At 35.5% G+C, this 23,161-nt stretch overlaps 1 protein-coding gene across 3 annotated transcripts in view; it reads right to left on the bottom strand.

The window, feature by feature from the left end:
- Positions 1 to 806: 806 nt before the first annotated feature.
- LOC126471499 (golgin-84-like) overlaps positions 807 to 23,161 on the bottom strand; it is a 108,654-nt gene continuing 86,299 nt past the window's right edge. For 2 of the 3 annotated variants that reach the window (XM_050099713.1, XM_050099714.1), the window contains exons 10-11: positions 1,548 to 1,708; positions 807 to 1,447 (exon numbers count right to left, since the gene is read on the bottom strand). In XM_050099713.1, the coding sequence (XP_049955670.1) occupies positions 1,373 to 1,447; positions 1,548 to 1,708 (236 nt within the window). In that variant the 3' untranslated portion in view covers positions 807 to 1,372. The remainder of the gene's footprint in view (positions 1,448 to 1,547; positions 1,709 to 23,161) is intronic. The other variant, XM_050099715.1, reaches the window with a different exon arrangement.

Below are 23,161 nucleotides of genomic sequence, written 5' to 3'. Positions count from 1 at the left end.
CTACCATCAGCTCTTACCAGATGACACGGGGACTCATCTGGACAGACCATGGTTTTCCAGTTGTCTAGGGTCCAACCAATATGGTCAAAAGCTCAGGAGTGGTGCTGCAGCCAATGTCATGCTGATAGCAATTGCACTTACACTGGTCATCTGCTGCCATAGCCCATTAACACCAAATTTCACTGCATTGGCCTAATGGATACGGTTGTCATTCATCCCACATTGATTTCATGCAGTGTTGTTTGTTTGTAAAAACTGACAAGTCTACGCAAACGCTGCTGCTCTCAGTCTTTTAAGTGAAAGCCACCAGCCACTGCATTGTCCGGGGTGAGAGGTAATGCCTGAAATTTGGTATTTTTGGTACACTCTTGACATTGAATATCAGAGTAATGAATTCCCTAATTATTTCCAAAATAGAATGTCCCATGTATCTAGTTCCAACTGTCATTCTGCGCCCAACCTGTGACACACACAGCTATGCTGTTTCTAGCATAAAGCCCAGTTTAATGTCAACTGACAAACATCTATACCTGTGTGAGCAGTGCTACATAGAGAGACTATTACCTGGACTATGTATTAGTAAACTTTTTGTATTGAGAAACTTATCACAGTAACATACAGCAACACTAACATTGCTATTCTTTACTGCATAAAATCACATGGGAAATCCAGTATCAGTATGCATTGATTCTGAGCACTGTATCAATTCTGACACATTACTTGCTATTCAATACCAAATTAGACTGTTGTTAAAGGTTATAAATTTGTGATTTAATCACAGTAACAGAAGCAGCAGACACTCAATGTTAAGAGATCTTGAACACCTTTATTTCCATATTCAAAAGTTGTAGTGACATAGTTTAGTCACATTTGAAATTGATGACAGGATTAGCAACACCAAAAAAATAACATTTGAAACTGATGACAGAGTTAGCAACACAGGAAAGAGTACATAAAGCAAAATAAATGGATACATCAGCAGTATAAAAGTACTCCCTGCATACACAGTTATCTCCTAGCATATAAATAAAAGTTACAACCAGTAATAGACTGTATTCATAGCTCAACACTCAGCAAATGGTATTTCACCATGACCTTAATCTCGATGTAATCAAAAACTTTGCTCATCACATCTTGTTGATATTATTCCTTGATTTTTAAGAAACTTACATTCATATTAACATAATTAGCTTAGGCTAATATAGAAATACCTATACACAGATAATAACAAACTGGAATACAATGCAATTACTGATGGTTTCACTCTAGTTCCTAAGTGTTCCATTTCTAGATAAATAAATATGAACTAGAGATTAATCACAACAGGATATGTACTGTTGGACCAATTTTTATGATAATTTCTGTGGATTCTCTAGTTTCCCTGTCCTCCTTGAGCAGAAGGAGTGTATGTGAACAATACAACCATCACCCAAATGTGAAGAAGAATCTGTAAAAATTAAGAAAAGAAATGGTAAGTACAATACAAGATCAAGCATCTACCTACACTGAAAGATTCTTTTCCATACTTTTGGATGTTATTTGCTTACCATGTAAGAAAATACTAATACTCGGGCCAATGGGTACCTCCTTAAAAAGACACCAGTCCTAATACTGACAGCATCAAGTGTTGTATAAGCCCTTTTTACTCTGCGTGTCACTCCCGTGTCAAACGGTGATTCTACAAAAAGGCTGGGGACTTGAGCCTTGGCTGTAAACACACATTCACCTTCTTAATGCACCAAATAGAAGCAGAGTTAACACATACAAAAATGGCAATTTAAGTTTATGATGCTACTTAGTTGTTTTATTTCTGAATCTTGATTAGTTACAAAATAAAAGTACATAAAATGGTGTCATTTTACAGTAAATGGAACATAAGATATAATGGAATAATCATTTAATGCAGAGTATAAGGCAGAGATGGGCAGTATTTGAATAAATTTCTATCTAGATAATTATATAAATAAATAGATAACTCAAAAAATTTTATTTGTGATAATGTGATTACTTCTCTCTGCGAATGCACACGTGTTATTTTTCATCATGTGACTAATGAATAAAGTAGCCTACCACCACATTTTCTTTTTTTATTTATTGATTAGTACTGTGATGTGCATAGGCAGAGTTTCTTCCTATAGCTTGACAGCCTTTCTGTAGGACTGGTCCTCCCTCCCCCCCATGATCACTTGGAGAGTGGTGCAGCCACAGCTGTATAAACCCATTTGACTAAATAAATAAACACACCACCATCCAACTGCACGGCACAGCAGTTATTTAATTATTCAAATGCTCTTTTCTTTCCTGATGTCTTAACACATGTACTATCGTCCTGCCCCTTCTCCTTGTTAGTATTATCCATATGTTATTATCCTGCAGAGAACTACCACGTTTCTGATCTTATCAGTCCACTTAATTTTCTGTAACCTTCTAAAGCACTAAATATCAACCACTTTGATTCTCTTCTTTTCTGGTTTTCCCACAGATCATGATTACCTTCCATACAATGCTGTGCTCTGTAATGAATCTTGCCTCTTTGGAACTTTCGTACATCAATTGAAATGTTTGATTCCATATACATTTTGGCCAGACTCTGGTTAAATTTCATATTTAAATTATATCTCTCACATCTGAAGATATTTTTGAACCTATCTGATTGGCAGAAGACTAATTTTCTGGTAATATATTTTTATTATTCATACCGATCCGTTTTGTAATATCTATCTTGAACCATGAAAAGCAGTAATCACAACTGTCAACTTAAATGATCAAAGAACCAGTTTACAGCAAAAATAATACTACTATGCTTCAGATTTTATGCAAGCAAAATTTCTGTCTCCTTTCGTAATTTTTCTAAGTTTTATTATTGATTATCAAATAAAACTTATACAATGACAGGAAGCTGCTATCTTTCATATTGTCAAAATTTACAACTTTCTTTTATTAACCATTAGGCCCATGAATCTTCATGTAAATAATTATTTCCAGAAAACGTTATATAAATTAAATATGAGAAGCAACTTCAGTTAAAACAGTCACGTTAATACTTGTTTGGACTACATCCTGTTCAGGAAGGTACTGGAAACTTTGTTTGTAATACTTATAGATAATTTTGTCATGAACTCTGCAGAGTTGTTTTAAAAAGGTTCGGAGGAAAGTGGGTTTAGCATCTATTGAGTTTGGCACATGTTACTCTCTGATCAACTCACTCTTTGTTTAGCTCAAGAATTTAGCACAATGTATATTTAAGAAGTGCTGTTGTAAAAAGCACATCAAGAACATAGCAGCAAATGAAGATTGTGTTTAAAAGCCACACAATGTTCCAGCAACTTGTTATTTTAAAAAAAAACCCTGGACCAAACATTCCGAAAGTTTATATAGGTGCAAATAAGGCTGCCTAGACAATGAGACCTCAACTTAGCAAGGTAAGTAATATTTATCTATAAATACAATATACTTTCTCTTACATACTAATTTAAACATTGTCAGAACTATTATATAATTACAACCACGTATGCACGCAAAGTTAAATTCTTCATTATATAGGAGCATTAAGTGGAAGGGAGTTGCATTGTATGTGGGGGTGTCAGCTGGAATAAAGACAATATTAGCTAGAATATTAACAGTGTTTTCATTTCGCAGAAAAATTTGTGAAATAATGATACTAACAAGGGAAGTCTCTAAGCTTAAACAGGAATTTGGTGTTCGAATAGTATTTAGAAGCTTTACGTACAATGGTGATTAGAACGATGAAAGCATTCAATTGTGTTACTCTTAGATTGCCTACTGTCTGACTGTAAAAATGTATATAAGGTTCTTTGAGAAAATTCATGAAACAAAATGCAAAATCAGGATAGGCACATTTGGTGAAAGCAATCTGGACAATTCTCAGAATCATATTATTGACCTGCAAAATCAAATGCTACTTTAATCACATTCTCGAGTTCAGCAACATGTGCAGGAGTATTGTAGCCAGCTGTTTACCAGGAATTCTGAAGCATAGGCTGATACACTGAGCAGGCAGCTGGTTATCAATAATAGAATGCATTTCATAATGAATATTCTGTTTCCTAATTTAGTGTCAGAGTCACTGCAGAAAGTTCTTATAGAGTATTTTATCCTTCTTCCATAAACACCGAAGAGCCAAAGAAACTGGTACACTCACCTACTATTGTGTAGGGCCCCTGCAAGCACGCGCAAGTGCCGCAATACGACATGCCATGGACTCTACTAATGTCTGAAGTAGTGCTGGAGATAATTGACACTGTGAATCCTACAGGGCTGCCCATAAATCCGTAAGAGTATAAGGGGGTGGAGATCTCTTCTGAACAGCATGTTGCAAGGCGTCCCGGATTGCTCAATAATGGTCATGTCTGGGGAGTTTGGTGACCAGCAGAAGTGTTTAAACTCAGAAGAGTGTTCTTGGAGCCACTCTGTAGCAATTCTAGACATGTGGGGTGGAGCATTGTCCTGCTGGAATTGACCAAGTCCATTGGAATGCACAATGGACATGAATGGATTCAGGTGATCAGACAGGATGTTTACATATGTGTCACCTGTCAGAGTCGTATCTAGATGTATCAGGGGTCCCATATCACTTCAACTGCACATGCCCCACACCATTACAGAGCCTCCAACAGCTTGAACAATCCCCTGCTGACATGCAGGGTCCATGGAGTCAAGAGGTTGTGTCCATACCCGTACACGTCCATCCACTCAATAAAATTTGGAATGACACTTGTTCAAGCACGTAACATGTTTCCAGTCATCAACAGTCCAACGTCAGTGTTGATGGGCCCAGGCAAGGCATAAAGCTTTGTGTCATGCAGTAATCAAGGGTACACGAATGGGCCTTCGGCTCCAAAAGCCCATATCAATGATGTTTCATTGATGGTCCAGAATTGAAATCTGCAGCAATTTGCAGAAGGGTTTTACTTCTGCAACGCTGAATGATTCTCTTCAGTCGTCGTCGGTCCTGTTCTTACATGATTTTTTCCGGCTGCAGTCGGAGATTTGATGTCTTAGTGGATTCTTCATATTCAAAGTACTCTTGTGAAATGGTGGTACGGGAAAAACTCCACTTCATCGCTACCTTGGAGATGCTGTGCCCCATTGCTCATGCGCCGACTATAATACCACGCTCAAACTCACTTAAATCTTGATAACCTGCCATTGTAGCTACAGTAACCAATCTAACAACTGCGCCAGACACTTGTAATCTTACATAGGTATTGCCGACCACAGCACAGTATTCTGCCTGAACTATATACCTCCATATCTGAATAAGCATGCCTATACCAATTTCTTTTGTGCCTCAATGTGTTTTATATATAAGACATGTAAATCCAGAGGCTGTACATATTTTGTTGTTTTTGGTGGAATGGTCATCTATTCCATGTCTCCACCTGCAAATGAATCATTTGTCCAACATCTATTTTATAGCCATGACTTGTACTGAATGAAGAACAGACTAAGGCAATTTTTGATTTTTCTCCATTTTCAGAAGTCAGTTCATAACTAAATCCATTTGGAATAAAACAATACCAGTCGCCATTTTTAGGTTGTATTTTTAGGCTACCAGTTTCGACGATACACTACGTCATCTTCGGCCCTGCTTCAATCAAGTAACTTTCCTGTTACAAAATACAACAGCACTTTTAATTGGTCTCGGAATGATTATTATGGGAATGCGTGCTCCTTGGACAACTGTCAAAGCTGCTGACAGTTGTCCAAAGAGCACACATGCCTGTAATAATCGTTACGAGACCATTTAAAAGTGCTGCTTTATTTTGTAACACGAAGGTTGCTGAATTGACGCAGGGCTGAAGATGACGTAGTGGATCGTCGAAACTGGTAGCCTAAAAATAAAACCTAAATAACGGCAGCTGGCATTGTTTAATTGGATACTCCAGACAGAAGATGGAGTTACATTCATCAAATCCACTTGGATCAGTTTTCCAAATGCAATATTACTGTATCTGGAAACCTGCAGTTTTCTGGTTTAATTCTTTGACAAACCGGGCCCTAAACTGGCGAATATTTTGGTCTTCTTCTTGTTCTCTGGCTGTCATGAAAGTACAGCTGTGTCTACAGAGAATTCTGTATTCTTCATTGAGGCATACTATGAAAGCTGCACAGCATTTAAAACTTGTGCGCCCAATTTCTCTTGCTTTTTGAATTGCCCAAAATTTCCTTCATTCCTTGTTAGTTCAAATTAGGACAGAATGGGTTGTTTTATCTCCATTTCTTTGACTGCCTTGTTTCCTCTAAAAGAATGTTCATTACGTCTTTTTTCTTTTTCTTTTTTTTGCAGGTAATCAAATGTTGCTTTGATGTTAAGTGTGCTTTTTATACATGGGTATTTCTTCAATAATAAGCTGTAGACTGCAACTTTACATGGAGGTGTATGGTAATTATCATAAATATGTTTAGGACATTATTCTGAAAATTTTGTTAAAATATTGACAGTATTGGACTTATTTTCTTCTGGTGGAGGTGCATAGTCACCAGAACTGTTTGCTTCTCTTTGAGTAGTACTATTCCTGCCACTGCCAAGTGGACTATATAAAATAATTTTTTATTTCTACTTGTATACTATGGTAAAAGTAAAATTAATACATGAGAGATAATGTAAGTTAAATGAAAGTAATATGATAAGCAGAGACATGACTATAAATTTTTATCATAAGTATCAGCTATTTTCAGTCAATTCACATATAATGTGAAGTATTTCAGTCACTGTAAAAAACAACTGTTATGTAAAAAGTGAAGACTTTATCCTGAGGTGTGTGATATTGATAATTATGCTGGATTTAGTATTGGTAACATGGTAAGGAGGAAATGAATATTATGCTACTATCATGTTATTTCTATGCAGTAGGGTTATTGCTGTTGATGATGTTTAGTGGTGAGCTGTGAAGTGAAGAGAATATTTTGTGAGAAGTGATGATTAATGGAAATGCATTAGGTCTTTAGATTAATATGATGATGATGATGATGATGATGATAAAGCAATGGATTAGGAACTTAGTGGCATGAATGGTAGTAATTTACATTCAGGAAATCATGTAAGTAGTTATGCCTAAGTATTTGTATCTGAAGAAAGTTGTCAAGAAAGAGTCTCAGACAAGAGTGGGGGAAAAAAGGCTGAGATTTGCAAATATGAAAGTACAGAGCAATGTGAAATAATAATGATTTAACTAAACTAGTAACTGAAATAAATTATGATTACCATCCATGTTAAGATAGAATGACATAGAATCAAAGTAGAAACCCAATATTATAGGAAAAAAATTCTAATATGCACTGAGATGGTAATTAGAGGATGTGGAAAATCTAATTCAAAAACAAAGATGTGAGTTGTAGTTGGAAAAAGATTCCTTACTAAAAACAATACATTTACTTTGTTACTGATGAAAAATATTTTTTATATAAAATAATCTTAAGTGTACTTTGTACCTCCGTTCTGTCTGTATGCTACGGAAATTTGTACGTAATGTTTGTATCATTTTACTCGATGCCACCATAGACTATATAATTTATTTTTGTTTGTGAATATTACTTCAACAATTTGGATTTCCATGATGAAATGTTTTTCTCTTACTCATCTGTTCATCTTTTTATAATCACATTACACTATGCATTTGTCTTCTACTTTCTCAGTACAAAAAACCAGATGCTTTCTGTAACAGTCTAATAATACACAATTATTAAATATGATGAATTAAAAATATATTTGGGGAAACTGGAAAGCAGAAAAATACGATTTATTTGCAGTTTATGTTAGGAAACCTCCAATATGTAAAACATTCTTAGTATTTCTGGATTTTTTCATTGTTTATGTATCTTATTTGTTTATGTGAGCCCAAATAAGATATGGGAAATTTTTTTTGTCATGGATTACTTAAGCCATAATCTACTACTTTGTATTCTGTTGTTTGGAATTAACTGAAAATAAATATATTTGAAATTACTGTCATGTTGGGAAGCTTAGCATATATTTTGAAAAGAAAGTTTAAATTTTTACATAAAGATATGTCATACTGAGATAATGTTACTATATCTATCCAGTGTTAGTAATACAAAAATATCTAGGGCTTTAGTGAATGAAAACTGTCTAAAGAAAAATGAAAATGAAGGATTTTGTTAACTCTGTCATTTCAGGCATTACTGTGGTGTTTTTGTGAGAAAAAGATATAACAGAGAGTGGTGTTTTTCAGAAAAATGCAAAGCTAATGGTTATACAAAGTACATAAAAATCAGTTATGATGCAAAATATATATTTCTTGGTTTAAAACTAATGTTGTACAATTATGAATGGAATGTAGAAATTATAATTCAGAGCAATTTTTCTATTTCAGGTATATTTATGATATTATGAAGAAGTTTTGTGAAATGTTCTGTAAAGCTAACGAAGTTCATGTTGAACTGAATTTTTGAGAGATGATTCATAGTATTGTGAAGTACAGGGATTCTTCGATGTTTCAGGTTTATGATACTGTGATGAGGTTTATTCCACAATATGTGTAATGATTCTGCAGTTGTGCAGACGTTATGGAAATGAAATGTTAGGGACTTACTGGTATTCTGTTTGGTAATGCACTGTGCTTTTGTTTATGATGGTATGCCGTATAATATTCTAAGATGGCCAGTAAGGCCTTTAGCAAGAATAGACGACACACACACACACACACACACACACACACACACACCACACCACACCACACCACACCACACCACACCACTTAGATGATGATGATGATTATGAACATTGGTATATAGTTATATTCTTGATGTTTATGAAGTTTGAGCTGGATGTGATTTGTTGGTAATATCTGAATTTTAATTAACAATTGTATGATTACACAGCATTGGTGTGAGAAAGAGTTAGCCTTGGTATGAAATGGCTTATATGAAGTGCTAAATATGTTGTTACCAACTATATGAAAATCTTCAATGCCATCTGACTTTGTGAAAGTACAGTGTAAAATAAATTGGTGAATTATTATGGTGAAAATACCAACCACATGTGACTTGTTTTACTAAAATGTGAGATTATTTGGACCAAGGCAACTGCCTGATGAGAATATTCCTTGAGATTTTAGAGGATTATTACTGTGTATAATACTTTTTTATGAAATGTGTTCTTACTACTTTACATCAATATTTTACAACTGTGGTACCACAGCAAAACCTAAAAATTTATTTGAAATTTAAAAAGCTTAATGATCTTAATTCTTTGATGTTTACTACTTTATCCAATGGTATGTTGTCCTGTGGATTACTATTTTAAAGTTTTTACCTCTATGGTTACATACAACTGATAGATTTCAGTGCTAAGCAAGTAGTACAATCCCTAGCTGGGTGACTGTATTTGTAGTTACGAAATCTTATCTGTAAAATCATAAGAAAGTTATTCAAAATGTCTTTTGCTAAAGATCAGTTCCAGAACACTTCACCCAGTTTTGGAAAGTGGTCCAGAATCACATTAGTACAATCCAATTGTATTTTACTGTAATTGTCAGGGAAATGTTTTACAGGACATTAATTTTTCTTGTATTTCTCTTCATGCAGTCCTTGTATCTAGTGTGTAGTTGAGGATCAAATTATGTCTTACAATCAGTTATTTTTTTGCATTCTACTAAAAATGTTATTTCCATGTGCTACGAAACTATATTTGTGCCAATTGCCAGTGTATGATTGAGTAAAAGAAATTGAAATAATTAAATATCACTATGTAGACATTTATGAAGATCTCATTATACGCGCATGAAAATTTTCTTTGTTGTATGACTATTCAAATAATTTTATGGTTTTGAGGATTCTATGGAGCCACTTCAGTGCTCCAGTGAGCTAAGACAGACTTTACGACACAGCAAGTCATTGTAAACTTTCTCCTATAATAACTGTCCAATTACTAGATATACACAAAATTATGAAAAAGGTCTTTCAAAATCAAGGCTTCCATAACCCTCAACTTTTGATAAAAGTTTTTATAAAACAACTAATTTTCATGTGAGATATATTCCTTGTAGCTTTCGCACTTCAATTGAAATGTTCAATTCTGTATAAATTTTGGTTAGATTTGAGTTAAATTTTATACTTAAATTAAATATTACACATCTAAAGATATTTTTTAACACATCTGACTGCCAAAGGACTATTTTTCTGGAAATATATTTTTGATTAAATCAACAGGCGAGACCGCGATAACATTTGCTTATTATGACTGGATTTGGCTTATGTTAAAGCCATCCTCACATTTTTTGGCTCTCTATGACTGGTGCTGACAGCACCTCAGTTTTTTCATGTGATACCATTATCATATACTGTGTAAGATTGTGGTATCGTGAAAAAATTGAGGAGCCATCAGCACCTGCCATACCAGGCCAAAAAATATGAGGACGGATGTAACAGAAGCCGAAACTGATCATAATAAGCAAATGTTATTGTGATCTTGACTGTTGTTCTAATCAAATTTAGTACCAGATCACTACGCTCCACAGACAATGTTGTCTACATTTATGTAATATATTTTTATTATTCTTATAGATTCATTTCGTAATATCGATCTTGAACCACAAAAATTAATAATCACAATTGTCAACTTAAATGATCAGAAAACTAGTTTACAGTGAAAATAATAATGTGATGTTTCAGATTTTATGCATACAAAATTTCTACCTCCATTTATAATTCTTCTAATTTTATTACGGATTATACGACAACAGGAAGCTGCTATTTTTCATACTGTCAAAATCTGCAACTTTTGTTATAAACCATTAAGTGAGGCATATAAATCTTCGCATAATGATTTCAAGGAAACATTTGATAAATTAAATATGAAAAAGAATTTCAGTTAGTACTTATTTGGCCTACAGCCTGCTCTAGAAGGTACTGGAAACTGGGTTTGTAATATTTATAGAGAATTTTGGCATGAACTGTGTAGAGATGCTTTAGAAAGGTTCAGAGGAGAGTGGGTTCAGGAGCTATTGAGTTTGGCACATGTTATTCTCTGATCAACGAAGCTCTTTGTTTAGCTCAAGAACGTTGCACAATGCATATTTAAGATGTGCTGTTGTAAAAAGAATGTCAAAAACATAGTAACACACGAAGACTGTGTTTAAAGGTCACATAATATTCCAGCAACTTGTTATTTCAAAAAACACCTGGACCATATATTCCAAAAGTTTATATGTGAGCAAAGAAGCCAACCCAGACACTGACATGACTTAGCAGGATAAGTAATATTTATCAGCAAATTTAATATAATTTAAACATTGTCAAAACTATTGTATAGTTACAACAATGTACGCACACAAAGTTGAATTCTTTGTTATGTATGAACATTATATACAAGGTAGTTATAGCTCTAAACATAATTTCTATGAACTTTCTTCTCAAATTCAGTTCAATGTTGGGTACTAGATGACGCCTTTTGCCTAGAAATGCCCTCTTTGCCTATGGTAGTCTACGTATTGTGTCTTCCATGCTTTCTGTGTCATATATTATTTTGCTGATAGCAGACTACTACTCTGTCTACCTCATGGTCCCCAATTTTGATTTTAAGTTTACTGCTAATCTTATTCCTGCTACTTCTGATTACTTCTGTCTTTCAATGTCAATACATAGTGAGTGTTCATTCGACTGTCCATACCAATCAACAGATCCTACAATTCTTCACTTTCACTGATATTAAGAATGTCATCAGCAAATCTTATCACTGACATTTACGTTCAGGGTGAAAAATTATCAATAATAAGATGACACTGCTATAGTTTCACCTTCAATTTTAATTACACTCATGAATGTTTTTTCATTTCCATCATTGCTTTTTTGATGCTCAGATTAAACAGTAGGGGCAAAGGACTGCATCCCTGTCTTACACCCTTTTTAATCTGAGCACTTTGTTCTTTGTCTTCCACGCCTATTGTTACCTTTTGGTTTTTGTACACATTTTACATTACTCATCTCTCCCTATAGTTAACACTTAATTTTTCTGAGAATATTGATCATCTTGCACAATTTTACAATGTCACATGCTTTTTCTACACTGACAAATAATATGAGTATGTGTTGATATTTCTTAAATCTTGCTTCCATTATCCAGCTCACTGTCATATCTGTCTCTCTTGTACCTTTCTTTACCTTTCCTAAAACCAAACTTATCACGATCAAACAGTTCCTCAATTTTCTTTTCCATTCTTCTGCACAGTATTCTTGTCAGAAACTTGGATGCATGAGCTGATAAACTGATTATGTGATAGTATCCACAATTACCTGCTCTTGCTGTCTTTGAGATTGTGGATATTATTCTTCTAAAAGTCTGATGGGTTATCTCCAATATCACAGATTTTATAAACCAACTTCAAAAGACATTTGATTGCCACTCCCTCCAACAATTTTAGAAATTCTGAAGGAATGTTATTTACACCTTCTGCCTTATTTGATCTCAAGTCTTCCAAAGCTCTGTCAAAATCTGATTCCAACACTGGATCCCCTGAATCTTCTATTTTACTACTATTTCTTCTCCTATCACGTCATCAGACAGTTCCTGACCCCTGCAGGGTCCATCATTCAATATACTCTTTCCACCTAACTACTCTTCCCTTTGCTTTTGACAGCAGAATTTCTCTTGCACTGTTAATGTTGATACCTTTGCTTTTAATTTCACATAATATTATTTTAACTTTTCTATATGCTAACTCAGTCTTTTCAAGGACTATTTCTTTTAATTTTTTTTTCACAATTTTTCCTGGAGCCATTTGGTCTTGTCTGCATTTATTTCCTATTTATTTCATCCTCTGAAGTTACTTATACTGATGTGTTCCTGTTTTCCCGAGACATTTTTTGTGCTTCCTTCTTTTATCGATCAATTAAATTATTTCTTCTGTTACCCAAGATCTCTTCACACTTACCTTCATTGTATCTATGTTTGCCTGCCCAACTTCTGTGATTGCCCTTTTTAGATATTGCATTCCCTTCAACTGAACTGCCTACTGTGCTATTCACTATTACAGTATCTGTACCTTACAGAACTTCAAACATGTTTCCTCATTTCTTGGTAGTGCTTATCTCCCTTCTTTCCACACTGATTCTTCTGGACAATACTTCTAAACCTCAGTCTACATTTCATCATTACCAAGTTGTAATGTAAGACTGTATCTGTTCCTGCAAATACTTTACAATCCAATATCTAATTTCAGAATCTCTGTCTGATAAAGATGTAATCTTCCCATCTCTCCATGCTGAAATTTATTGTAAAACTCAATTAGTCTTTCTCCTCTCTCATTTCTACTACCGCTACTCCCGCAACTCTCTTCCATTCCTTCGCCTACAATGGTGTTCAAATCCTCCATGACAATTATATTTTCATCTCCCTTTACTGTTTAATTATTCATGTATCAAAGCTTTGTGCAGCAGTACACCTTGGTGACACAGTGGCTAAGTGCCGACTATAAAGTGAAAATCCTAGAATTCGATCCCCAGTAGGTCTTTGGATATTTTCTGCCACTTATCACTTCTTTCACCTCTACTAATAATTTATAAATGTGACACGTTACACTTTCCACTGTGGTTCAGAGTCCACAGTAAACTATAGGTCACTTTGCGACTGGCTAGGTAAGTCAGTTCAGAGGTCACCAGAGCATCATTTGCAATAGGATCTCATCCAGTAAAGCACTGCTCTGTTCAACCTAACATTCAGGTTGTGCACAGCTTTGTTTACTTTACAGTATAATAAATATAACCACAGCAGATGGTTTTAGCTGTTATACTAACGATGTGGCCAAATTCAACTAACCCCTGCTACCAACATTCAGAAGCCCTGTCTGTAACTATGAAAAGATACGAATGCAGCCAACAGAAACTAATACGCATTATCTTCTCAGCTGTAACAGGACTGCTAGAGCTATGGGATGAGGATCCAATTACACAGTTATCTTGTGTTTGCAGGTAACAAGCTTAGATGAAAACTATTCACCATCATCACCGACCCTACTTGGGGGCAAATTTTACACATGTTATAGAAAGATTGAATAAAAAAAATGAATGGTGGCTACATGTTCGAGTTGCTTACCTAAGCCTGCTTGAATGATGGAGAATGCTAATTCAATGTCTAACTTTTTGAACCACTTTCAGTCATAAACTCGATGACTCATCAAGTATTTTCACAAGATGCATTTCACAATGAGTATTCATCCATTCCATGATCCCTCTGAAAACTGTTGCAGACCCATCTGTTACTTTGTTTATTAAAATGCTAAACAATTTAAACATTACAGATTATGGAATAAACGTAATTAACTGATGATTATTTGTCAGAGAAGTTGTTAAAGCTTCCATGGTCACTTGTTGACAAATAGCCTGTTTTAGGTTTGGTTGATGTTTGTTTGATGATTTTTGCAGGCTGAGGCAGTAGGAGAAATTGGTCATGACAGAGCGCCCACCATGGGAGACAGAGCAGTGCTTTACTGGATGAGATCCTATTGCAAATGATACTCCAGTGACCTCTGAACTGACTTACCTAGCCAGTCGCAAAGTGACCTGTAGTTTAATGTGGACTCTGAACCACAGTGGAAAGTGTAACTTGTCACATTTATAAATCATGGGAGACTGACTACTAAAAAAAATTTATTGACATGGAAGTTCTTGCTGCGGAAGAGAGGTTCAGGGAGGCCTTAGAAATCTACCAATATGGCAATAGCTTCAGCAAGAAACAACAAAGCCTCGAGGTGAATGGATCCTGGGTTCCCATGCTGCAGAAAACAACCACAGCAGACAGCACAGGGAGAAATACAGGCATAATGACCGCGTAAAAGCTATTCGACGTTGGTGTGACAAGTACATGTATAACCTGTAGTCGCGAGCTCCACTCCAGTTCACTACCAACAATGGAGGGTGAAACTTTTACAATGCCAGCCACTCGTGTCACCAAAACATCAGAATCCTACGCCCCCCCCCCCCCCCCCCCCCGCCACACGCACACACCTGTTGACATATGGTCAAGTATCCAGCAGGAGTTTTCTGAGTGTCCTGGTCTACTGGCTTAATTATCACCTGAACAGACAATCTAAAATCATAACATGTCAAAGATTACGAAAATGACAGAACTGTTTTGAGTCACACTGTTGTCAGAGAACTGAGATTTAAGAAGCACACATGAAATTTATGAAATTGACAGTTAAAGCTTGTGTTTACAATAAATAATCTTTTATTGTAACTGGTGCTGGAAATTTTTCTGCACCCTATAAAGGAACAGTCACAGAGTTCTCTACTACGGATAAAATTTACTTAATGTAACTTAGTGAGGTATTACGAACTGTCATGCATTAAGAACATGTTAAATCAAGATGATGGCCATTCAAGCAACCAAATTCAACAAAAACTGCCTTTTGTCTAAAGTAATACCAAACAAAACTAATTTTAATGTTAGGAGCCTCACTAAGTCAGCCAAAACAGCAAAGTCAAAGTGTGAAACTGATTGGTTAAAAACTGAAATCAAATCATTACACAGACATAAAGATGCCCTTAAACAAATGCTCAAACTCCACTTGGCTCTAAGCAACTCCTTGACTCCAAAGCAATTTGTGTGTATTTTAGATAACATTAATGAGCAAGTGTGCAAAGAACAACTAGTTGTGTCAACTAGGCATAATCAGAAATTACTAGCTGTCAATCCTAACAAACTACAAAGACTAGAATCTCCTACCACATCAGAACAAAGATTTTATGGCAGGGTGATTAATTCAACCATTATCAAACTTGACAAAAACGAAACCGAATTACTTGAGAAGGGTCTCAAACATAATATCCCACCAATACTCACTGACAATAATATCAAAGAATTAATTGACTGCTCCAAAATGGCATGTGGCTCAGCTAAAATAAACAGTAATGAAAACATTAGTATTGGGCTGCAAGTTAAGAATATTATACACAAAAACTTACAAAACAAAAAATCATGTAACTATGATTCCAAACTGCTCAGGGATATTAATAGAAAACTATCTGAAAACAAAGCTCTGGTAGTCAAATTGACAAGAGGAACTCAGCTGTTGTTATGTGTGAATTTGAATATATTAACAATCTCTAGAATTTTTCCATAATAACATCATACATGAAATACACAGTGACCCCACACCCAGCTTAAGGAACTACTGAAATCTTCTGACTTCCTGTATCTGACTCTGATGTTCTAAAATGCCTTGTCATGAATCCATCGACACCAAAATTATGTTTGCAGCCAAAGAATCATAAATACAATAGTCCTATACGCCCCATAGCCAAACCAAGAAACAGTCCAGCATACTTTATCAGCAAGAAACAAAGACATTCCCAGTAACTTTTATACCTATGAAAACAATTTTTCAATTAAGAATAGCTATGAACTTATTGAACATATCAAAGACTTAACAATACCAGGAAGTGCCAAATTTGCTTCAATGGACATAGTAGACCTTTACACCAACATTCCTATACATGACACTATTCAGATAATTAAAAACAACCAATTAAAACACAAAAAGTTATCCAAGACTGAAATATATGAACTCACTGAACTGCTAAAACTAATCCTGTCACACAATTATTTTATTTTTAATAACAAAATTCATAAACAAGAAGATGTTCTTGCAATGGGCAGTAGTTTGGCAGGAATACTTACATTAACCACTTAGAAAATAAATTTTTTGGACCAGATTGCTCACTTGAAAATAAAGTAATATACTGCTAAAGGTATGTGGATGATACTATTATCTTGTACAAAGGTACAACTAAGGAGACAGAGAAACTTGTTAATCGTCTCAGCAGCATGCACAACAACAACTTCACTGTAGAACATCAAGTAGATAAAGGAATCAATTTTCTAGACCTTAGAATATCTAATGTAAACAGCAAACATGCCTTCCAGATTTACAGAAAACCCACCACTTGTGATGTTGTCATTAACAACTCCCCATGTCATCCAGTACAACACAAAATGGCATTCTCCAGATCTACACTTAACCGTACACATAAAATCCCACTCAGCCGACATGACAAACAAAAAGAAATTAATATTATCAAAGAAATTGCACGTAGAAATGGAGACAACCCAGATGTAATTGATAAACTTAACAACAAAATAAAAAAAGACACAATGCACTCCTCCTAAATCAGATTTGTTAGAAGGAAAAAACATATTCGCTCGCATACCATTTATGGGCGAAATTTCATACCAAATCGCTAACCCCTTTCGGAAAACTGCTATTCAAATTTGTTTTAGCACTAACAACAAGCTACAACAGCACATCATCCACAACAATAAGACAAATAACCAATGCCACCACAAATCAGGTATTTATAAACTTTTACATGACAGTTGCCCACAGTTCTACATAGGCCAAACTGGAAGGAGTTTCGCTACAAGATGCTGTAAGCATATGGATGCCTTCCGGCTAAATAACTTTGACAAATCCACCTTTGCAGTGCATCTAAAAGACCATTGTCACTCAGCCACAGCCATCACAGACAACCTACAAATACAACACATTGTCAACAAAGGAAAGAAAATGGATTTGCTCGAAGAGCTAGAAATTTACATCCATAGCTCTAACTCACCACACCTTATTCTCAGCGAACATGTGGAGCTTGCAAACAAATCTTATCTCCATATATTTCATGAAATATTCAAAAACAAAAACTCATTATCCTCTGATATCTAATAACAAAGTAACATGCTATGGAACTCCAATGTAGCAATCATACAACACTTAAAGTGCCATATCGTAATTTCTAGAAGTCATATTCTAAACACATGCTTTAACAGTCATTTTCATAATTTGTAATAGCTTTGAAAATGTCGTGAGTGTAACATCATTGTACTTCTTAGATCTAAGTTCTCTGAGAACAGTGGGGCTTAAAACAATTCTGTCATTTTTGTAATAGCTTTCAGTAATTTCATATGTACAGCATCATTGTACTTCCTAGGTCTAAGTTCTCCAACAAAAATAAGAATAAAAAATTTCATAATGTGGATCAAAAAAATTTCGCAATTTGTAACAGCTTTTTAAGTTTGTATGTGTACAACATCCTTGCACTTCCTGTGGCTAAGTTCTCTGACCGTAACCTACCTGTTTCTGTATGAGAAACATCTTTGCAGCTCCTATGTTTAAATTATTTGATCATAGCCTACATATCTGTATGGAAACACAGTGTATATCACAAGTGCATGACACAGTACTGAAATATGCAGCTAAAAACAAGGGGGGGGGGGACATGAAAATAATGATGATCATGACGATGATTGGTTTGTGGGGTGCTCAACTGCGCCATCATCAGCACCCATATGAAGTCCCAATTTTTTCAGACTCAATTTTTTACTCAGTACAATCTAGCCACTATCACAAATGATGATGAAATAATAAGGACAACACAAACACCCCGTCCCCGAGCAGAGAAAACCCCATCCCACCTGGGAATCGGACCCGGGACCCTATGATCCAGGGGCAGTAGTGCTAGGCACTAGACCACGAGCTGTAGATGGGTGAAAATGATAACCAATGTGCAACTGAGTGGAAAAACTCCCACCACAGCATGATTATAATAAGGATGCTTCATCTTTATGTAAGTACTGATATATTTTCTACAAATGCGGCCTTGCGATTTACAATTGTCCCACTTATATCTCTTTAGGCAGAAGCAAATAATTTGCTTTCTATTTAGACAGTAATCTCCAGCAATATAAACATGTATGTGAATGTATGAACACCTGAGGATGGGCATAAGCCCAAAACCGGTCATGTGACAAATACGTAATCTTTTGCAGTCACTGGTAGTGGAAGTTTTTCTACACCCTATATACTGAACACGTTTAAGGACAAAATTCGAGAGGACCTAGAGTCACAAGAAGGAGAAGTTTGTATGGTGTAATTGAACAAATTTATTTCTTATTTTTGTTGTGCCTCTCTCCCGCATTGGCGCAGTGTCAGCTTGGTTATTAACAGATTTTGGATGGTTAATTTAAAGGGTGACTGGATGCCCTTCTGTTTGCATCAGGGTGTCTCCTCCCTCCCCCTCCCCTCCCCCCTCCCTCCAGGATGGAATGTGTGTACCCCACCTGTCGGGGGTGTAGTGTTATTCATGTGAAAGACAACGAAAGTTTTCTAAATGTCTGTGAATTGTGTAACTGAGACAGGACTTCGGTACCAGCCCAGTATTCACCTAGTAGAATGTTGAAAACCACCTAAAAACCACATCCTGGCTGGCTCACACCCAGCATGCTGGCCCTTATTGTTAATCCACTGGGCGGACTCGATCCAGGGCTGGTGAGCCCCCTGTCCTGGAAGCAGTACTTTAAAACACATGGCTACCTGGTTGGAGCTTTGAAACATATTTAACTGATCTATGCAGTTACACAGAGTTCTCAATTTTAAAATTTTAATACAAGACACCGAGTTTGAGGACATAAAACAGTTTATAACATTTTCAGGTTCTACTGCTGAATCTGTGGATTACTCCCACGGAAAAAAAAAAGTGTTATGGTATTTTAGTTTCATGTTTGATGGCTATACGGAAAATGATACGAAAACTGGAAGACAGTCTCCTTAAACACAGCAGTATACTGATAGCTTCCCCTGAAGAAAGTGTCAAGATATGATCTGAAGTTTCTGTCACCCCTCAACACTAATTGGAGACTATGCAGGCTTACAACAAACTTCAGCCATATAGTAGCCAAAGAAATATCACAGATATCAGATGACAAGTCTGAAAATGAAGTTATGACACAGAAACATTACATATTTGGTACAAGCAAACTAACTGCTACTAGAGCAGTAGTGAGTCATGGTTCAGCAAATGTGCACTAGTGGGATGGCACTGAAGACAAAGACTATCACAGACAGTATCACATTACAGTTTCAAGAGAAGGGTGAAATGGAGAAGTATAACACAAATTTACCCAAAGACACTTAAGTAATAATGAGTCATTGTTGCAGGGATCAATAACAGCACAAACAGTGTGATGAATGCTCTCACAAGTGCTCAATATCTTAAAGAGTTTTCTGACACCAGATGACATAAACAAATTGGTAGACATTATCATCTATAAGAACATTTCTCAAAAATAATTTTAAGCATAAACTAACAACATAATATTATTAGTCCCATGTACAGTGAAATAACTGCCATGTTTCAAGTCAGGGAAAATAGAGCATATGACAGCACTGTTATAGTCCATCTGCATTTAATTTCTAATTTATATTCTCTCTCCTTAACCTGGTCCCCAAATTGTTCCATTGATAAAACTCATCCACCATACTCACTAAAAATCACAATAACTGACTATCCACCATTACCTTAAAAAGTATCAAACCTTTTGCTTTCCTCTCCTGCAAACTTATCCAATTAATCTCTTCAACCTTCCCTTGACCCTACCTCCACCCCTTGCACATGAAGCTAACCAAATGTACAGAAGCCTGCAACAATGCAGTGCCATGAACTGGTCTTGCATTTTTCATGCTCCACCTGGAGACCACAACCTCATCACTATTTGTCATTCAGGCTCAAGTGAGGATGAACTGACTACACCAAATGAATCGTAAGGTGCAAAATCATCAGAATATCAGCGATTCCAGGCAACACTGATTGAACAACAGATGCCACATCCTTTACCCCAGAGGCCCCCCGCCCCTCATGGCCACAGCTCACGGCAGTAACCAAAGACTGCTGACCTCGGCCACCACAGTTCCTAACTTAGTAGACTGTGACTAATTCCTCTAGGACCCACACACAACAGACAGAGTCCCTCAGCATCATGCACCATTATACAGAATTAATTAAGCATGTGAAATAATTGAAAAGACCTACAGAGCTACATGACTTGACAGCTAGAAGAAATGAGGCACGATAAATACGTCTACAGATGGGTGAATTATTGTGGACTACTAATATTGAACATACAAACAAGTAAATAAAATAAAATTGCTACTAAACACAGATGAAAAGAAACTCTTACTGTTTGCACTTTCAGACATAAATTTGTAATAAAAACTAAATTAATATTATGTAAAAACTTAAGTACTGCAGATGCTGATTACTGCTTAACCCTGCTCAAGATTAATAGGATGATTTGAAGTAATCTCATTAAGTATTTTTGGATCTTGTATACAATTAGGAAATTGTGTTCCTGCAGCATGGTTTTAAGTTTATGAAACAGGAAGAAGTCTCTGAAAGCCAGTTAGGAAAATAGAGTGGGTGAGGCACAAAAGTTGTCCAATGTTATGTCAGATGAGCCAGTTGCAGCGCATGGCCACCCCACCGATATACTTGCTATCTAGGGACATGCATTATCACGGCACCTTGCATACAACTGGCTTTCCCAATATTTGGGGCTCTCCCTGTACACAACTTCTCACAGGAGTGTCAAATCCCATTGCTGTTAGTTTTTGTTTACAACATGGCCTCAGTGTATGAACCTGTGGTGTGTGTGTGTGTGTGTGTGTGTGTGTGTGTGTGTGTGTGTGTGTGTGTGTGTGTGTGTGTGTGTCTATATATATATATATATATATATATATATATATATATATATATATATATATACACATTGCCTTTCTGTTCAACGAACATAACTACCATAACTCACATGAGGGTGGCCTTTCATATTTTCACAGATGATCACTAAAGGGCACAATGAGATGTGACATTATTATTGTTTTAAAATATGCCATTTGTTATGATTAAGAAAGTGCAGCTTAGAAACTGGTTGAGCAGCTTTTTTGCTGTAAACCTTTAAAGAAACAGTGTAGTGAAAAAATGGAAATTTTATATGAATGTTTTTGTTGGAAGACTTTTTTTTACAGTTTTCATAAAGGCCTAACTCTAAACACTGTATCTATTCACTTCTTACAACTTTTGGTACTCATTCACTTTCAGAAAATACAAGATAGAAGCATTTTTAATCATACTGAAATATTTAAAACTGTAGTAACTTTATTTTGCACAAACTTTTAGCTGCGAAAAAAATCTGGACTCTGCACAATTTCACCAAACCTCAAAAACAAACTCATATCATCTGGTGGAAAGAAATGCTCAAAAAATTTGATTCCCAAAGAACAAAATCCATATATAACTTCATAACAGAGATTAAACTTGGACATATTCGTACAAGCCAGAAACTAAGCAGAAGTCCACTGTTTGGGAGTTCCAAGATGAACGAAAACTGACAAATGTCATTTGTTTGCAAATAAAATGATAGCTTGTTTCTTTGGTTACACTGGACAAGTAATCACGATTGAAGAACAGCTGATGTTGAATGGTGTACGACATTTTGTTTACCACAAGTCATCGACAAAATCAGGAAAACAAACAAAAATGTTGTGACATTATTCAGCATGACAATGCCAGCTGACAAACAACACATCAAACTATTGATTGTGTGATGGATATAAAAAACTGAATTAATGTCTCATTTTCTGTATTTTTGTGATTTATTGCCTAACAACTATTTTTCCTCCTTATGCCAAACAAAAAATTTTTAGAGAGTAATTTTCATCACATTAAGAATCTGTTGGATCCGTAGAGGACCATGTTGTATCAGGTAAAAATATCAATGGGAAAAACATTGCCAGAACTGGTTTGGATTCGTGTAAAAAATGAATAAATTTTTAAAGCAAATATTTTGAGTGCAATAACATTATTTGTACTTACATATTTTTCAGTATTCTTGTAATACAGTAAACTCACAAATTTGGACTTCATTAATTTTGAATTTGCAGTAATTCAAACTGGTCTTTTGTCATGAAGATAGAAACACTGCCTTATGGTACTGAAAGACATTTGCACCATACTCAGTTATTGTAAAATTTTGAAAGCATCCCCTCGTTTAGCACTTCCTTCACTTGTGGTCAATACTGAGTAATAAATGTATCATTTTGTTCATGAGCATGCAACCAAGTCAAAGCCTTCCAAGTTCACTTGCTGAAAACCACACGATGAGTTATGTTAAATTCCATTTCCATGACCACTTAGAAGTATATTAAAGTGTTGTACAGTACAAAACAGTAACTAAGGCAAGTGTTAGGAGAAAACAGAAAATTGTTAAGTTTAGAAGATAAAATGTCAGCAACTTGAATGAAGTTAAAACTATCGCTTTTCAAAATGACTGGAATAATCTTTTATGTAACAAAGA

Source organism: Schistocerca serialis, chromosome 3 (genome assembly GCF_023864345.2).
Source record: "Schistocerca serialis cubense isolate TAMUIC-IGC-003099 chromosome 3, iqSchSeri2.2, whole genome shotgun sequence".
Taxonomy (NCBI): Eukaryota; Metazoa; Arthropoda; class Insecta; order Orthoptera; family Acrididae; genus Schistocerca; species Schistocerca serialis.
The sequence above is the reverse complement of the archived record's forward strand: the minus strand, read 5'-3'. Positions and strand labels throughout refer to the sequence as shown.